General features: G+C 40.9%; 1 protein-coding gene across 7 annotated transcripts in view; it reads left to right on the plus strand.

Annotated features, from left to right (window-relative positions):
- The window catches only part of FOXP2 (forkhead box P2), a 281,533-nt gene that overhangs the window by 194,815 nt on the left and 68,309 nt on the right, over positions 1-18,409 (plus strand). The window contains exons 4-7 of one of the 7 annotated variants that reach the window (XM_075557682.1): positions 13,588-13,725; positions 14,822-14,889; positions 15,845-15,854; positions 16,522-16,690. In XM_075557682.1, coding sequence (XP_075413797.1) covers positions 13,588-13,725; positions 14,822-14,889; positions 15,845-15,854; positions 16,522-16,690 — 385 coding nt within the window. Of the gene's footprint in view, positions 1-13,587; positions 13,726-14,821; positions 15,036-15,637; positions 15,641-15,844; positions 15,855-16,244; positions 16,250-16,518; positions 16,691-18,409 lie in introns of all 7 variants that reach the window. The other 6 variants (XM_075557678.1, XM_075557681.1, XM_075557676.1 and 3 more) reach the window with 6 other exon arrangements.

The raw sequence follows: 18,409 nt of genomic DNA on the forward strand, positions 1-18,409 counted from the left end.
ACTGATCTTTGAGAAATGGCAGCGTAGCCTCTGCCGCATCCCCAGACCACATCCAGCTGGTGCGCGCCCGAGCACAGAAGCAGTACCGCTCTCTGATAGGGCAGATAGCATGCCGACTGTGTCCAGGTGCTACCTGTGCCGTGATGTGGAGGATCCTGAGGCTTGAAAGAAGTGATCCAGAAAGCAGTGCCTGTGTTATCCTTGACTGCCATCCACGCTCGTTCTATCCATGCAGCGAACCCAGGAATCGCATTCCGCATGGGCTTCCGAATAGCACCAGTAAATATAAGCACTCTGCACTGAAGACTTTAAAGAGATGTAAACAAAGACAGCATCCCTGCCTCACTCTCTCCCCTCCTCGAAACAAACACAGACTTCCTCATCCAGTCGATTCCAGCTCCTAAAGTGACGCTATAGGGCAGGCTCGCATGCCCTGTCCAGATTTCCAAGACTGCAAACCTTTTCAAGAGGGGGCCCTTCTGCCCAGGAGCAATTGGTGGGCCTGAGCGGCTGCCCTGTCCATTAGCAGCATGGCGCTTAACCCGCTGAGCCACCAGCATGCCTTTCCTAAAATTCCTCATCACTGAAGTCACCGTTCCGCTCTGAAACTCATGGGGTCCTGCTGAGGCAGACCGATTGCTCTCATCCGGGTTTCTGCTTCTCCAGGACTTCACATTCCGCATCCCCACTGGACACACATGTTTCAGATTCAAAAGTTAAGGACTGACAAATGTGTAGGCTTAGAAGCTTTGTGAAGTCCATGTTAGCAAAGAAGCTCTGTCTTCTCTAAGGGAGAGAGTCATGAATAAATAAGGCTTAGTAAAGACTCAGCTAACTCCATGGTCCAGCGCCTCAGCAACAGTGGTCGAGAGGAGGGCAGGTATGCTGCAGGCACAGCCCTAGTCTTTGGCGGGAAATGAGATAGAACCCCAAAAAACCTGCCTGTGAAATAGTGGGGCCCTTAAGTGATAGAACACAGGGCTGGATACACTCCAGGAACCCCCCATTTTTTATCCCTAGATAACCAATGGATTACCAAGTTGTCTACCACTCCCTGGTGTTGACAAATATATAGAAAAATAGCATTTATCATGTCTTTGATGGCCACAGATAAAACTTACCTAATGAATAGAGTCACATGGTGTTCTGGAAAAGATGTGATTACATTTGTTCCAATTCCCCTGCTCCTCACGTGTGGATTTCAAATTAAGATTCTTGCTCACTATTCGTCTTTGGCAACATTTCCCTATATTCCACTTGCAAACTCCGCCAGCTTGACAAAATCTTTCAGACATTTGCATGGAACTAGGTGCAAAGTTAAGTTGCGTTTGTGTTTGTATGCCAATGGTTTTGCTCGGGGGATTTTTATCATAATTTAGAACTGGCGGGAAATATTTATATATTTTGCAATTGATTGACCCTTTGAAGTACTATTCTTGGAAAATGTTTCTTTTTAAAGAGCTGTGAAATATTTGCAGTCTTAACATGTCTCACAACTGCATTAATTTTCTATTTTTGAACTAGTAGTATTTTTATATGGCTTAAAATTCAAAAGGCATACAAATCAAGAAATGTTTCTTCCACCTCTTTCTGTAACAACCAGTCTCTTCTCCAGAGACAATCCATCTTTTAGCCCATTTTTCATTTCAAAGCTATTTTGTGCATAGTCTGGCTGTTTGGTTGACACAGATTCTAACATCTGTGTACAGAGTTTTGTACCTAGCTGTTTTCAATAAGACAAGTATATTGGAAGGTATTTTTGTCAACACATTAGAGTTTCCTCAATCATTTCTCTGGCTCCCTAGTATTCCATTGATGGGTACGTATTCTGTAAGTTCCTTAACATTGCTCTATTGACTGTCACTTTGGATAGTTATGTATGATTGCTAACAAAAATTTCAGAAGAGATAGTCTTAAATATATGCCACTTGACAAAGGAACATTATAACTGGGGATGTAAACAGGTCTATGTCGGGGGCCTGCTTACTACTTCTGCATCTCCACCTCAGGAGCCTTGCTCACGCCACGCTCAGACGCTGATGGGAACAGTTTTTCCATGTGTTCGCCTGTCTTTGCGTGGTTGCTTCCTTTACATCCCTGGAGACAATTGCTTGGATTCTGGGAGAATAAGGAAAATAGTATAGCTACAGAATTCTAGAAATCCCCTCCCTCCCTGAGGGGGAAAATGAGGAGCTGATACCAAGAGCTCAAGTAGAAAGCAAATGTTTTGAGAATGATGATGACAACAAATGTACAAATGTGTTTGACACAATGATGGATGGGTGGATTGTGAAATAACCAACTTAGGAGATCCTTTCTCAAGCTATTCTTTTGACTGGACTTTTTAAAGTCACCTAACAAGACTAAGACAACTGATCTGCAGTCGTCCACTGATTGTGGAGTCATACATAAACATGTTTTCTTTGGAATAAACCTGTGCATGTATGAACTGACACCCCTGTAAAGCCTTGTAGTCTTCAGAAAGACCTTCCCTAGTTATATGACTTGAGGAAATCTCCCTCACTAAACTTTTTGTCTAGTTTGCTCTTATGATATATTCAAATATGCAATTATTTTGCTAATTTACTTTCTTATTTAATTCTCCCACCAATTGAAAACACCTTGACAAGAACAGAAACCTACTATGTTCTGTTCCCCTTACACTTACAGCCAACACGACTGTGCCTGGTTTAGAGTGGATGATAAACTCATTTTTTGCTCAGGTCAGGAAGACAGGGAGAGCTTGTGGGTGGAGGGGCTAAAGGGTGGGGCAAGAGCTGAGAAGAAAGGGGGGAAGAGAAGGGGGAATCCACGAAGGTCAGGCTAGCTGCTTCTCAAGGTCTCCCAACTACCCAGTGATGTCTACATCTCAGGTATCCCATAGATGGGTTTTAACAAAATGATTAACTTCCCCAGATGACATTCTAAGCCCTCTTCTCCCTTCATCATGTATCCCTCAGACAAATCCTTAGCTTCCTTCACCTATAGTTCTAATTGTACAACCATTGCTATGCTAACTACTGTGCCATCGAAACCCGAGATTCTTAGTCCCTGATGAAGTGGACATTCGACTGGAGGTAATCAAACAGCTTGACCTGCGAGAAAAAATAAACAAATGCGAGATTAAAGCCCCAACTTGAGTTTTTCTAGTTTCAAAGTAATGTTACAATGAGTCTTTTTGCTCCTACCTATATCGTCAGTAGTATTGTTTTCATAATCACCCATTACAAGAATTATTATTTCATTTAAATGATCTCGACACTCTGGAGCAGTAAAATAATTGTAGGGGGTCAGGGGAAGAAGAAAGAAATGGTCACTTGCCAAAGGAAGTTGACTTCTCCTTGTCTGGTCTGGACGTATCCCCAAGTAGCTTGGCTGTCAAACCGAACTAGGGGCATGTTTTCAACCAGCAAGTCCAGTATCATCACTCAGGTTTCGTCCGTGAGCTGTTATCCTCTTTAGTGCACCTTCTGAGGAAATATGATTCTGCTTTGTTTTCATGGTACTAAAGACAGTGTACATTGACTTTTCAATGCATGCTCTGAATCCAAGCAGGGACTTCCATCTGCATGAGGTACAATGTGAAAGGGAATAAAGGAAAAGTTGTTTGTAAAAAAAACAAACAAACAAACAAGAAGAAGGCTCCATGGAGAATTGACTATGACATTCTTTAAGAATATTAGGCTTTTTATTTATAGACGTTTATGAGGCCATTGCGGTTTTTAAATCGTAGTAGTGGAATTTGCATATCCAATTATTTTGAAGAAACTGTTTCATCCTTTGGGTCAATTATTCCTTCCAGATTTCTATCGAGTTAGCGCTAATGTTCGGAAGAGTGACGAAACGGCCTATCTAAATCCTAGCCCCAAACACCAAGTACGTAGTAACATTGTTCTCTTTGTTATTAGTCTTTCCCTGTAAGACCTCTTCTAAATAACTGACCATGGCTTAAAAAATGATATCACCAAATCAGAATGTTTTTCCCATTCAGTCATAGCATTATATTCAGTGTAGCAAGAAATGGTTTTGCATGACAGAACACATGTAAATGTCATTGCATATGCCATTTGTGGTGTGTTGGGTGGTAGGCAAGATTCCCCGCAATCTCACTGGAGAACGCTGGGACTGCTACACTAAATAAAACGTGCTTAGTCAAAATCACTGCCAGTTTTTTTTCTAGACCTCTAATGACATGGTGAGAGCCCAAAACAAAAGTAGCAGAAACAAACCATTTCTCAAGCTGTAATATCTCTAGGACAAGGGATCTAAATTGCTGCAACAAGGGGGAGTTCATCACAGCACTGCAGAAGGGACTTGAAATATAACCTAAAGGCAAGTGAAATACTGATCCCAGGCTCGGAAATAACAGCAACAAATTTACCTACAGACAGAAGATGCATGGAAGCAATAAACGAATTATACAAGTCTTACACATGCAATCTGATTATTCTGACCAAAGTGTTAATTGGATCCTAACTGCCAGATCTGATATCTGTGGTCTTGTAGTGGGAAACCTTTCAGAGTGATGAACTGTAATTCACTGGGCTGCTTGAAGCACTTGTAATTTACTGCATGTCATGCTATGAAGAGCCTGACCTAATGGACGTTACATTACCTATAATACTAGAAACCTTTCAACGAAACTAGTTGGTAAAAAAAAAAAGTAATAGTGGAAATCTATTGAAGCAGGATGAGCAAAACTGTATCTTAAACACAGCTTTATAATCTTATGGAAAGTCAGTTATTAAGCAAAATAAGTGCAACTATGAAAAAAATAGTGCTCTATCCTACATAATTTACAACAGCATGATAGCTTGTAATGTAAAATTAAATAGAGGTGTAAGATATAAAAAGGACCCAAAGTCACTTTATTATCAAACCTAAATGCTATAGAATTTGTCAGGTTTAAGCTATCATTGGATGAAATTCCTTAGCCTGCATGAAAAATAAAAAAATTGTATTTTGTAGTAATCAGATTGGATACCTACCTTGTCCTCTCATATGTATGTTTAAAAAAAAACACTTAGAGGGAAATGTCTCTGGTGTGGGAGATATAGACTGCCCCGCCACTAACCAAAAGATTAGAGAGTTTGGGACCTGAATTCTGCGCACAGCTCTCCCACCTGCTATTTGAAATCATCCACAGATTTTGTAATGTTATGCTTATCTTGAACTTTTCCATCTAGCTTTATTGAGGTTTTGCTTTGAGAAGGCTTATTTAAAAAGGATCGTCTCTTTTGCATATTATGTCATACGTTTCAGTGTCAATAATTTCTGCCTAAAGCCTTAGCACTATTTGCATAGCTAATAAGTGACAACAGTTCTGAGAGACATACCAAGCAGCACTTACTTTACCAATGCTATTTTATTTTTTCCATTTGGCTGAAAAATAGGAATGATCAGCTACTTTTGATACCTACAAATCATCTCTACAATACAGGTAGCATATGCATATGCTTGTAATTCTGGAGGTAAGCCTGTCAAGGGCTTGCATATAAAAAGAGACCCCAAAGTGCAGCGTGGACTATTAAGGTTCTTTTATCAAGATGTGTACATTGCTGTTGTTTTTTCTCACCGCAGCGGAATGTTAAGCAAACCACCACTGCCTGGCTGGTGCGAGCGAATCTTTGATCTGCACGAATTAGTCAGGACACAGGACAGCCACAGAAAGGAATGGCCAAGCCATTGGTGCAATACACTCAGCTCATCTACCTCAGTTTTCCCCTTTCTTCCTGCCTGCTTCCATTGAAGTTGGCCTCTGTCGGTTAGACAGCCTCATCAGCGACTCCCAAGTGCGCGGGGAGCATCTTAATGATCTGGAATTCTTCTGAGAAGTTGGCGATGTTTTCTCATCAGGATCCAATTTAGCGAGCTTTGTTCCATTCTTGAACTTTCCAGCCACAGAAAAGCAAGTCAGCATGGGGCCTTCTCCGTGGTACGCGAGAAACCCAAGTCTAAGTCTTTGTGAAGAAACACTTAACTATAATCAGCAACTATTGCTTCCTGTAGTAAGATATATTAACTTGGCACGTCCTTCCTCCCTCCAAGAGAAATATACCTTCTCATGAAAAGATATTGAAATAGTTAAGCCCTCTTACCCTGCCCAACACACAAGCATAATCAAATACTTTCCAACAGCTAAATAGTGTATTTCTTTGCAGTGGCAGAGCGATTGCAAAGAGTTGCAAGCCAAGAATAAAGAAAACATTGGGGATCAACTCAGTTCCCCATGTTTGTGCTCCAGTAGATCCGCTGTTGGCAATTTCACTGTCTCCGTAGTCGATCGAGGTTCAGAGGAAAGCGCCAACAGCTGAGAGCCGGTAATAGCGGAGGGTCTCCTGTTCATTTTATGTGCAGATGTTTATGGTGAGACGGTTCCATAAATGCTTATTACCGTTAGCCCTTCTAAGTGTAATTTTCAGAAGAAAAAAAAATTCTGCAATTCAACCACCATTCCTCTCTATTCACCACACTTGTCAATCAGCGAGCTGCTGTATCTACAGGAATGGAGGTGTTATATTCCGGCAATTATCATGTCATATACTTGAAAATGTAAATGAATGTGTGTGTAAAATTAAATTTATGGGTTGTCAGCGAAGAATAAGAACCAGGAGAGCAATTACTTCTCTGCTTTCATCTTTTGAGCTCTGATACATCAAGCAGAAAACCATGCAGCTAAATGTTGGAATTAGCATTGTGCGGGTCCTGGAATGAATGGGCTAGTGTCTTTTGCTGCCTTTTCTGGCTCTCAGTTTTGGAGAGCAGTGAAATTAAGATGATTATCATCCATCAATCTAGGAGAGCGCCTATTAAAGCATGAAAGGATCTTCCTTCTCATATTTATTTTTGCTTTCTTAGAGAGTTGTCTTTTATCAGGACAGCTTGCTTTTTGTTGAAATTAATATTATTTGGGCTAATTCTCTGAGCTCCATCAACATCACAATTGTTTGGGTGTTGTAGCTGCTGTATTCAAATTCATTTTAAAATATAAATGGAAATATTTATGAATGTAGAAAATAAACAGGATCAGTTGCTAGCACAGCCCGGAAAACTAGTCTCTCAATAATTCTAAACATGCTCTTAATTTCAGGGGATGGATCCAGCCCACCAGTCACAGCGGCGTGTTGAGCTACTAAATATGAAAAAAAAAAAAGAACATTTTTGCAAATGAATCTTCCTCTTTTTTATGGTGTGACTCCCTCCCAAATTGTTTGAGCTCTCGTGTGTTGTCATTCTGTGTAATTATTGATTACATCCTAGTTTGCTCAACTTACATAAAGCCAGGCACTCCCCTCGCAAAGTGTGTTACATTGACTTTGTTTGCACTCGACTCGTATCATCTGTTAGGCATTACACGTTCTGTAGGTTAAGTTTTTGAAAGAATAAGGAATAAGTGTAAGATATTCAGTAACTTCTTTGCAGTGATTTTAGGAGCCTAATGAACAATGGTGCAGATTTGTTTGAATATGAATGTGCAGTGGGATGGAGTTTGACCTTCAGCTGTGATTTCAGTTCGTCAGGATTAGTCAAGCTAGGCGATCAAGACTGCTAATGCATAATGATTTATAAAATGAAAAATGTGTAGTGACCATGCAAATGTTTCAGCTAATCAAAGAGGGGAACTTTAGCTTTGAGTAGAAAGAAAAACAAGGGCATGGCAAGGCCTAAACCACAGATGTATGTGAAATAATCTGAGCAGCTTGATTAGCCAGAGCGAGATGAGCGGTTGCCGGTTTTGTTCTTTAAGCATGTGGTGCGGCACATTCTTTCTCACCTTCCTGCGCTCTCTCTGACGGCACGCCTGTGTGAACAGCCTGATTTTCACCATCGGTACAAAGGAAAGACGAATCTCTCCTAAAATTGGGTGTGTGTTTGTGTAACTGCAAACAGAGGTAAAAGTTGGGCAAACCCAATTTTCCAACCAGAAAACACTTGGCTTTATTAAGGTTATTAGATGGCTGCTAAATTAAAGCTAGTGTCTTAAATCCTGGGAGAGACTAAGTCGTTAAGAATCGCCCTGCAAAGGGGTCTCCGCATCTGTTATTGCCCGGTGCCGTTCGTTCTGTTGTTCCTGTCTCTCTAGTTCCCTGCTGCTCAGAGACTGCATTAAATAGCCATATGCACTGTCCATCCCCGAGCTCTTTAAATACTCCTGTTCAGGACTTGATGAAAAGCTTACAAATACCGCTCAATTCATTGTCAGTTCTTTTTAATACTGTAAAACCAGGAAGCTTTTGAAAGGCTATTATTATGATAGACATTATACCTGTAACCAAGGCTTGAATTAGAATCATGGCTGGCAATTTAATACAATAGTTTCTCATGTTAAAATAAACTATAGGTAGAGATATTGTAAAGAGGAGTGACGCGATCAGAAAAAATTTATCAAAGAATGGACAATCAAATATTTTCCTATCCATAGTCTGTTATAGTGGAGCAGATACCGTCACATAAAAAGTCTTCCTTTTAAATGTATCACATAAGTAGTTAATGCTAATAGGGTTTTTCTTTCTTTCGTCCTTTTCTTAAGTACCAGTGCCTGGAGGTGTAGACTTCCATTGTCCTCAAATTTTAAGCAGAGAATAAAGGACACTGTCACCAGTGGTTGGCAGTCCCTGTTAACAAGGAAACAGTGTTTTCACTATAAATCTCATCTACAGGTTGCCTCCACCACCACCGCACACACACACACCAACTCACATGTCGTGAAGAAAGCATTGCACCGACACCATGCTAAGAACCTTTTAATCACCCACACGTCACTGGGATGTTGAATTAATAAGTGATACACTTAACATGCAGACCCAACCCTTTGCAGATATGCTGGCCTAGTTGTTAAAAACGGTGTGCTTAAACCCAGGGAAATGTTGGCGTGCTTTTCTAAATCGCCCACTAATGATCCGAAGGCCTTTGAAATGGGCATGATCTTTGTGTTGTCTTCTCATAAGCCCTTTTTATGAACCCATTCAATGAGACAGACTTGGAATTTGAATGTAAACACATAAATAATATATAGATAGACCTAAAATCAGTGCTCACCCCCCTATTTATATATAAAAACCTATATATGTGTTACTTTGATCATTTTTTATTCATTTCAGGACAATTTTATTCATTTTAAAGACATTTCACAATATAGAATCCTACCTTTAGGTCCAAATCAGGAGAAAGATGAGGCTTTTTACTCCCATAAAGAGTCACAGTCTTGGAATCCTACAGGTAATTCTACCCTGTCCTTATAGGTCAGTGGTCCTCAACCTTCCTAATGCCACGATCCTTTAATACAGTTCATGTTGTGGTGACCGCCCCCCAACCTTAAATTATTCTCATTGCTACTTCATAACTGTACTTTTGCTACTGTCATGAATTGGGTGACCCCTGTGAAAGGGTCGTTTCATCCCCAAAAGTGGCCGCGACCCAGGTTGACCTCCACTGTTATAGGTTCTCTGTGAGTAGGAATCAATAGTAGTGAGTTTGGTTTCTTTTGTTTGTTTGTTTGTATTTTAGGACCAAATATCCAGTTCTTCTTAGGGAACAAAGAAACACTCAGACTTTTGCTTACTTTATCTAATAGGAAAAAAATAGTTAAGAGTTATTTCAAGAAAAGAGAAATCCTTGCTTGGTACATCACTATGGGGAATTTACAGCTATTCCTGTGGTCAGACTAAGAGAGAAGAAAGCAAGTCAACCAAAGTCGACTTTCCTTCCTCCTTCCTCCTGAACGTGTACCTAATACAATGTTTACCAAAATACCCATCCAAACAAGCTGCTCCTTCTGATTGGCTTGGCAGCTGCATAAAATGGTGTGCCTTCTTAGACCCCATCGGGGTCCCCAGACTTTTATAAGCCTTCTCACTGGAAAACACCTCACATAAACTCTCCTTTCCCTGCTTTCTCACACAGCTACGCTCTGGGTCTTCATTAAAACACTGGCCAAAGTCAAATTCTATATCAACTGGAAGTTATTTCCTTCAGACATAGATGAATGTATGTCAGAAAGCCACCTATCAATAGAAAAATCTGATGTTAGTATTTGCCTGTTTGAATATTGATAAAGTAGAATAATCTCTGTGTATGAGTTAATCTCCATTCATTTTTCTCCATGAGTTTCCACACAGCCTGGGCGTGCAAAGAAATCAGTGACTAAAGTGATGAAAGAGGGGCCACTTACAAATGAGTTACTGAAAAATTCAGGTGATCTGCATTTTGAAACAAATTTCAATTTTCTGCATAAGTCAAGTGGAGCAGTCCACATATGTACATTTTTGTAATGAAAGCTTAATATTTTTCATTTTAATAATGAGTAGCTTCAAATGTTGCTTTTGGATGCACTTGTGCATGTACAGTTTGGAAGGTGATCACATTGGCTAATTGCAACCTTAGAAATCTCAAAAATGCACCTGTGTAATTGATTTTAATTTGTGCTTTTTATACTTAATAGAAGCCGGATGTTCAGTTAATTGGCACACGGTAATCAGATTTTTATGTCCATATATTGTCACCTTTTGGCGGCAATTTCCTTAAGTATAGACTAGAATCTGTTTAAATTGGCAAAACGGCACATACATGTGAGCACTGACCTATGGGTCTAGAATGGCAATGGCATGGTGGTTACTTCTACCTCATGAACTTGTAAATGATACGGTAAAACTCGCCAGTCAGGGGGTGCTCTGGAGTAAATGTTGGCGAGAGAATTGTCAACTCAGCAGTTCCAATCCACCCTCCACTAATCAGAAAATTAGGGTGTCTGATCCCACAGGTGTTTCCAACTTCAGAAGCCCTATATAGGGTTGCTGTAGGTCAGAATGAACTCAGTGGTGGTGGATTTATATTTTTGTTGCTCTTTTCCACTAGTATTTTAAGAGTTAAAAATCGTCACCATAATGAAAAGATGAGCAATTCTAAAGAATGTGCAGGTAGAAAAGGTGCTTAGTTTGCTCATATTGCAAGTTATTTACAATAACAGGTTACAGTGCCCTAAGGGCCGACGGGTGACTGTAAACTTGTGCATTATGGCACACATAGTTCCACCATAGAGCTGGTCTCCTGAAGTGTGTTTCCTATTAGACACACATTAAGACCTGATCGTGTCAGGATAAAGTAATTGAATGCCTTTCAAATTCTGAGAAGTGAAACACTCCTTATCAAATGGCAAGTTTTGTAGATGAGATATACAGATGTGTGTGTGTGTGTGTGTGTGTCTCCCTGATTATACATTGAGTTGCATTCTGCAAGGTTCGTAGTTCCAATCCACCAGCAGCTCTAAGGAAGAAAGAGCTTTCTACTTCCATAAAGTGTTACAGTCTTGGAAACTCCTAGGGGCAGTTCTACCCTGTCATGTAGTGCCCTGGTGAGTCAGAATCCACTCAATGGTAGTGAGTTTGGTTTGGGTTTAGATTTGGGGTGGGTATGTGTATGTGTGTGGGTGTGTGTTTGTGTGATATATGTGCAAAGGGACTTCAAAAAATTTGTAGAAAGCTTAAATTAAAAGATAATGGAACTTTTCTGTGAATTTTTAAAGCCTCATCAAACAAGTGTACCTGCTGTATATACTCGTGTATAATCTGAGTTTTTTCAGCACATTTTTAATGGTTTTTATGGTAAATTTAAGTGCCTCAGCTGATATTCGGGCCGGCTTATACTCGAGTATATATGGTATGTATCTGTGTATGTATATGATATGGTATCTATCTGTGTATGTGTATGCATTTAAATATTTACATATATCCATATGCAGTTGCAGCCTTTTAAAAGTTTAACATGTATCTTTCTGTCTTTCTCAGTCCCCTCTCTGTAGTTTTGTTCATTGTTATTTGAAGATAATATGAGTTTAATGTTTGTGGGAAGAAAGTTCACATTTGGAGATTTTTCTTATTAACTGCTTGTTCTAATTTTCCTATTGGTTTATCAAAACTGACTATTCATTTCTTAAACAACCAAACACATGAACAACACATTGTTCGAGTTAATTTGGTAGCAACTATTTCAGAAAGTTTTCTGTTTTAAAAAATTCTATTCTGTAGATATGCCAATATGATTTTAAGAATCCAAAAATGTTTTTTAAATCTTGAATTTCTTCCTGTCAGAATGTAATTCTTTTTTCAGATATTATAAAACCTAACTAATCACAGATCTAATTAGTCTGTATTTTAGATGTCAATACAGGATGGGAAAATTTAAACTCTTTCTCAGTATTAAATATGAAGGAGAAATACACCAACCCTGGATGTCGGTTTTCGTTTTCCTCCACTTATCCATTTTCAGTATCCACACCCCCCGTCTTTATCACACAGAGTGTCCAGCTTGAAAGGTTGGAGCTGCGTTAAGAAATCACAAAGTGTGAACCATATCTCTTCATCTCTTTCAATTTTCATAGACACTTCTTGTCTTGCAAATCTGTTTAAAGCAATAGTTACATAAATACGTACTTATGTTTCTAGTGAAAGCGTTGGGTTCTTTTTTTTGTTTTGTTTTTCACTTAGGAAAGAAAGTCATTCCATTTTCAAAGGTTTCCAATGTGGCCAGCTGACAAGCTGCTTGATGGCGTGCTGGTTAGTACAAGCAGTGCCTTCAAACTGAGCATGCCTCGCTGTTTCTGATTCCACGTTTTCCTCTTCACCTCGCTCGCCATCCACTCTGTGTCTCTCCAAAGGCCCTCTGGCCTCCCCCAGGCCTTCTCTCCCTGCTTCCCAGGATCTCCTGTACCTCACACCCTTTCCTTTCCTTATCTTCTCATTATTGGCTTTTTCACTGCTCCAGATTTTGAGGCAAAATACAATCATGAAAAGGCACATTACTTAGTGTCATTAATGAGCCTTAAGTAACAGGTGTCTGGATTTTCTGGCTCCATTGGTGTTAACTTAATGAAACAAAACGTAGGCAGAAGAAGCTAGAACACTAGCCTCAGGATCCCTATTTTCAGAGGACTGTGTATGTAACTGGCTCATTAGTTTCTGAACATGCATACTATATGAATTGCTATGTGTGTTTGATGCATATCTATTTTCCCAATACTATACTGTATGTCATTTCAAAGATGCCAATTGTTTGATAACAAAGTGTATTCTAGACAAGGGCTTTTTGTTACTAGTTTACCTAATGGATGGATACATGCACCTCTTCCCAATTAGTCTCATAGTCTTTAGACTTCTCAAACCATTTCAAAAGGCTTTTCCTGATTAGCACTGCCACAAAGCACAGGGCAGGCCGCTGTGTGCTTGTTCCTATTTAACTTTGCGTGCCCTCGGTGCTCCTGGGCCAAAGACGAGGCTCTGTTCCCGGAAAGATCCTCTGCCTTCGACACCACCAAGAGCAGTACTGCTCTCACCGATAGCGGTATTATGAATAGGAATTGAGTTGAAGACAGAGAGTGAGTGAGGTTGTTGTTTTGGTTGGAGGCAGACTTCAAACATCTCAGCACAATACTTAAGAGATATGGAACATGAAACTTGAGTCTGATGGAATGTGATGCACCTGGAAACCCAGAGACTAAATACTGTGGTGTGTGTGTGTGTGTATGAAAAAGCATGTTATCTCATAAAGGTAGACATTGGGTCGTGACCACCTGTCATGTTCTCTGTGTGCAAGGTGCCTGTGTCCGTGGCCATGATGACTCCCCAGGTGATCACCCCTCAGCAAATGCAGCAGATCCTTCAGCAGCAAGTCCTGTCTCCCCAGCAGCTGCAAGCCCTGCTCCAGCAGCAGCAGGCAGTCATGCTGCAGCAGGTAATGTGGGTCACCTGCTTTGGTGTGCTAGCCGGGCTCAAGGTGGGCGACTGCGTTGACAGTGTCACAGGCACCGTTGGCCATCCCACCCCAGTGCAGCGTGGCACAAGAGAAGTGAGCTCCCTAAGTCTTTTGCAAGTCCATTGACACCTGCAAGAAGAGTAGTGAGAGATGTCGTTTGAACACAGAGTAGATCGGTATTTAAATAGCCCAAAATGCAGATGATGTGTAGACTTACCCGCAAAAGTGCAAAGAGACTTACAGGTTTTTGTTGCTCTGAAAATTAACAGTCAGTATCCTTTTGGTATTCCTTAGCTGACATAAGTAAGTCACACAAATACGAATTTTGCATCAGCTCGGTTGTTACACTAGAGAAAGTAATGTCTTGAATTTTTCTTTCCAAAGCATCGCATATTCAGCATTCAAGAAGTGAAGAATATATTTCTGAGAACAAAGTTTGATGGCTAGACAACAGATTCATGCAATATATCTCTTTAAAGATCAACATAATGCTCTTAGTAGGGACATTCTTTGAGCCTGTAGCATAATTCAAAGTGGGTTTTATGTTAAATTCCTACTGATAACAGAGAAAATAGTGTTTCACCTGAACTCTTTTATTTAAACTCTTTGCTATTGTCTATCAGTGGCTTGCAATTCTGTACCTGGCATTCTTTTCTGCATCTGATGTATTCTATTTTTGTCAATAAGAGAAATGAGCAATTTGATTTTGTGCAGCTAAATGTCGGCTCTTTTTCACAATAATCTCTTTTTACATGTGCTCAGAACTTCAGGTGCATGAACTTTAAGGCATTCATTTGGCCCTGGCCCTGTAGAATACAAATTTTCTATACCCTTTTGTTTAGGATATTTTGGATTCTGGATTGGAAATTTTCAGAGCTCCCTTGGGGATAAAATGTAGGTAGATATCTCTCTTTGATCCAATGCACATATATATATATAATATATATATAGTCGTTGCTTTTGTGAGGTGAATCTTAATGGATACTCTGCCAGATGCCAGTCTAGAAGAGTTTAGGAGATTTATAATACGTGGAACTTTTGCCTTTATTTATTAAAGTCAAAATGGTTTATTCAGCAACAACTACAAGAGTTTTACAAGAAACAGCAAGAGCAGTTACATCTTCAGCTTTTGCAACAGCAGCAGCAGCAGCAGCAGCAACAGCAGCAGCAGCAACAGCAGCAGCAGCAGCAGCAACAGCAGCAGCAACAGCAGCAGCAGCAGCAGCAGCAGCAACAGCAGCAGCAGCAACCGCAGCACCCTGGAAAGCAAGCCAAAGAGGTAGGACCTGGTCATCTCACTGGTCCAGACTAGTTAGAGGTTGAGAAGGGGCCCCGGCGAGGCAGGACCAGCCTTGGGTCTTCCAGGAACAAGGCTCTTGCTGTCAGAGATGCGATTATACATGTTTACTGAGCTTCATAACTGTGACAGGAGAACTCTCATGCTCACCTTTTTTGTAGCCTGGGACTTGAGAGTTACAATCCAATGCTTCTGTCGCCTAATGTTCACTAATGAATCACAGGGTACAAAGAGCAAGCTGTGTGGTGGACAAAGTGCTGATTATCGTGTATCCACCGAGAATCTAAGTTAAGCAAGAAGCCTTATTTTTCTCAGTGGTGCAGCTCAGAGAACACGCATGCCAATTGGGCCGCCTATGGAGGGGTAGGGAGGAGCAGGGGAGAAACTGGTTGAGCACACATTTCAAAGTCATAGGCCCCTGATTAATGAACTGCTACTGTAGGTTTGGAGTGGCGAGTAGAAAGTTCCAGTGTGGTATGCTCATAAATCAAACTGACAGGCTGGCTTCTCAGGCCTAGCCTGCACTTGTCAGCAAGCTGCATCAAATATAAACATAATACAAACAAAACATGTTGAAGTAGTTAAATTGATCAGCAGGTATCAGGCCGTTGTCTTCAAGATGCCCATTATGCAAACGCACAGGAAACAGTCTTGACCTCCTGAGGCTGTGTTTCTGTTTGGATTTGTGAATAGAATTGCAGACAGCCATCAACTACAGAATAGAAATTGCTCCCTTATTTCTCTGGAGGCTTTGGGCAATCCACATGACTTGCTCCATTATGCAGTCTGTTTTCTAGTGAGTGCATCAGAAGTTTCTCTTTTCCCCAAACTCAAAAGTTAAGGTCTTCCGTGGCAGCTCGTCTTTCTCTGAAGTGTGACTGCCTTCTCAAGCCTCCTGCGTCCAAGCTGCTCTGGTTTGCCTCGTAATGCCTCACAAAAATGGAAGTTAGACTATTCCTGATAATAAGGGCACTTTTTTGGCCTTGAACATAATTCTGGCTTTAATATATGCCAACAGGCGAGGAGAGGAAGCGAGTCTGAGCTAGCAGGGCTGTCCTGTAAAAGCTGCATCCCAGTTGACTAATAGATCACTGGAGACCCCTGTCAGGAAACCTCTTCCTGCAGCAAACTTAGTTGGAAAAAATCTAGAGAACTCTGTTGAAGCTAACGGGGTCAAGACAGCATTGTTCTTTTGGTCTAGATCAAGTTATGATTACCTACAATCAGCTGATTAGAAAACATCTGAACCTTTTTGACATACCTCTTCGATGCCTTTGGTCCATACTCTGAATGCCAATTCCTTGGCTCTTTGCTGCCATTTACAACTGGAAAGAAAGGCAACAGAAATCTAAAACCTACTCACCTTCTAGCTGAACTTGGACCCTGGGATGGCCATCGTGCTACCCGCCAGGGCTGCATGTGTCCCCATAGGAAGCTGTTCGCGCAGCTGTTTACCGGGTTGGGTTTTCCGGCAGCAGCAGCAGCAGCAGCAGCAGCAGTTGGCAGCTCAGCAGCTTGTCTTCCAGCAGCAGCTTCTCCAGATGCAACAACTCCAGCAGCAGCAGCATCTGCTCAGCCTGCAGCGTCAGGGACTCATCTCCATCCCACCTGGCCAGGCGGCTCTTCCTGTCCAGTCGCTGCCTCAAGGTACATGCAAAGTATTTTGCACACTTCCTTTCTAATCGTGCACTTTCCACCCCTGCATGGCCCGTCTCCCTGATACCTTGAGAAATTCAGGTTTTGTTCCTTAGGACCTTCAGGTTTATCGTTCCAGCATGATTGCTAACATGGCACGACCCATTTTCTTAGGCGCCGATGTTTGATTACACGATGCCTTCAGGTGTGCGGTAAGGTGGCTGTCGGTGTTTTGTTAGATATTAAACTTGTATTTATGAGTCTTAAGGGCTGAAAATAATGTGAAGGACAACACCATTCAAGGAAGCCCTATTGTCTATAAACCTGAGGATTTGCCCGGAAGCGGATTAGGGGGCAGTCTAACTGCCTGCCATTGAGCACCACTGCGTTGACAGGTGCTGTGAGCAACCGATAAGAAAGAGCCGGGCCTCTCTGGGAAAGAGAACCTCGCTGTGTTCCTGGAGAGCACCTTCTGAGTCAGGCTTGTGCTGCTCTGGCCTGCGTCATTTGGGCCTATGGAGCTTGTTTTCCCTAAAGTAAGATCCCCTGGGCTTGCATTGTGAATTGCAATTTAAAGATTTCAACTGCATTCTTACTTGTTCCTTTGATGAGAAAAACTTTGGATTTCCAATTGCACAAGGACATGGGCATCTTGTAACTGTCAGCATTAGGAAAATCAAAAGATCGCTAAGTAAGGAAAACAACAACAACAACAACAACAACGAAGAAGATCGAAAACCCCGTATGCTGCTCTCAATACAGATAGGGTTGTGTGTGAGCCAATGCCCTGTAACGGATGTCCTGCCTTTTGACTTAGTTGAAGCAAACTTTAATTCAAGTTAACTTTAAATCCATTTAATTTTATTTGTCAGGAACAGACTCGCTTTTTAGTTACATTTGCCTCACTTTCTCAACCACACACAGAAGAAAATAACAAAACAATTAAATGTATAAAGCATTCAAATGAGCAAACAAAAGAGTCTTCACGCATAATTATTATTTTGTAACACATGAAACTAAAGACTGTTAACCGTGTCTCCTTATTTATCACATCACAATCCCCTGAGCTTCCTTTCCCAAACATTGCCTTGTACATGGCTGCCATTGCACTGGTTCACGGGACTGAAGTACTACTAGGAAACCGAGAAAGATGCCATTGGCCTTGTGAAAAGAAAGGAAGACAGTGAACTCACTTTTCTGAAGAGAATTGGAACAAACCATAGTGTTGCTTTAGCATATAGTGTTGTTCCAGCATTGAATGCTGTATTCGCCAATTACTGTTCTTTTGAAAAGTCATTGTATCTTGAAGACAAGTGAAGAAATGAGGGCAAAAACATAAAACAGTTTGTAAATTAACACCATTTGAGGATGGGTTTCCTTAGTAAAAATTACATTAGCACAGAAGCAAGTACATTCAAAATTAAATCTGTATTCACTCCAAAAACACACTGCCATTGAGTTGATTCCAACTGATACCTATAGGACAGAGAAGAACTGTCTCTTGGGGTTTCCCAGAGTTTTAAATTCGAATGGAAACAGATGGCCTTCTCATGTGGAGCCGCTGGTGGGTTCAAACCATTGACCTTTTGTTAATACTTAACCCGTTATACTCCTGGAGCTCATTCTGAAGAGGGTCTTCTCAATATAAGAACATGATCTACCCATATGATGTTGAGTAAAACTTTTCAAACAAGCATGATCAAAAAGTTTAAAATAAGTGTGTGTAGAAAC

The sequence above is a fragment of the Tenrec ecaudatus genome, chromosome 9, assembly GCF_050624435.1.
Source record: "Tenrec ecaudatus isolate mTenEca1 chromosome 9, mTenEca1.hap1, whole genome shotgun sequence".
In the NCBI taxonomy this organism is placed as follows: Eukaryota; Metazoa; Chordata; class Mammalia; order Afrosoricida; family Tenrecidae; genus Tenrec; species Tenrec ecaudatus.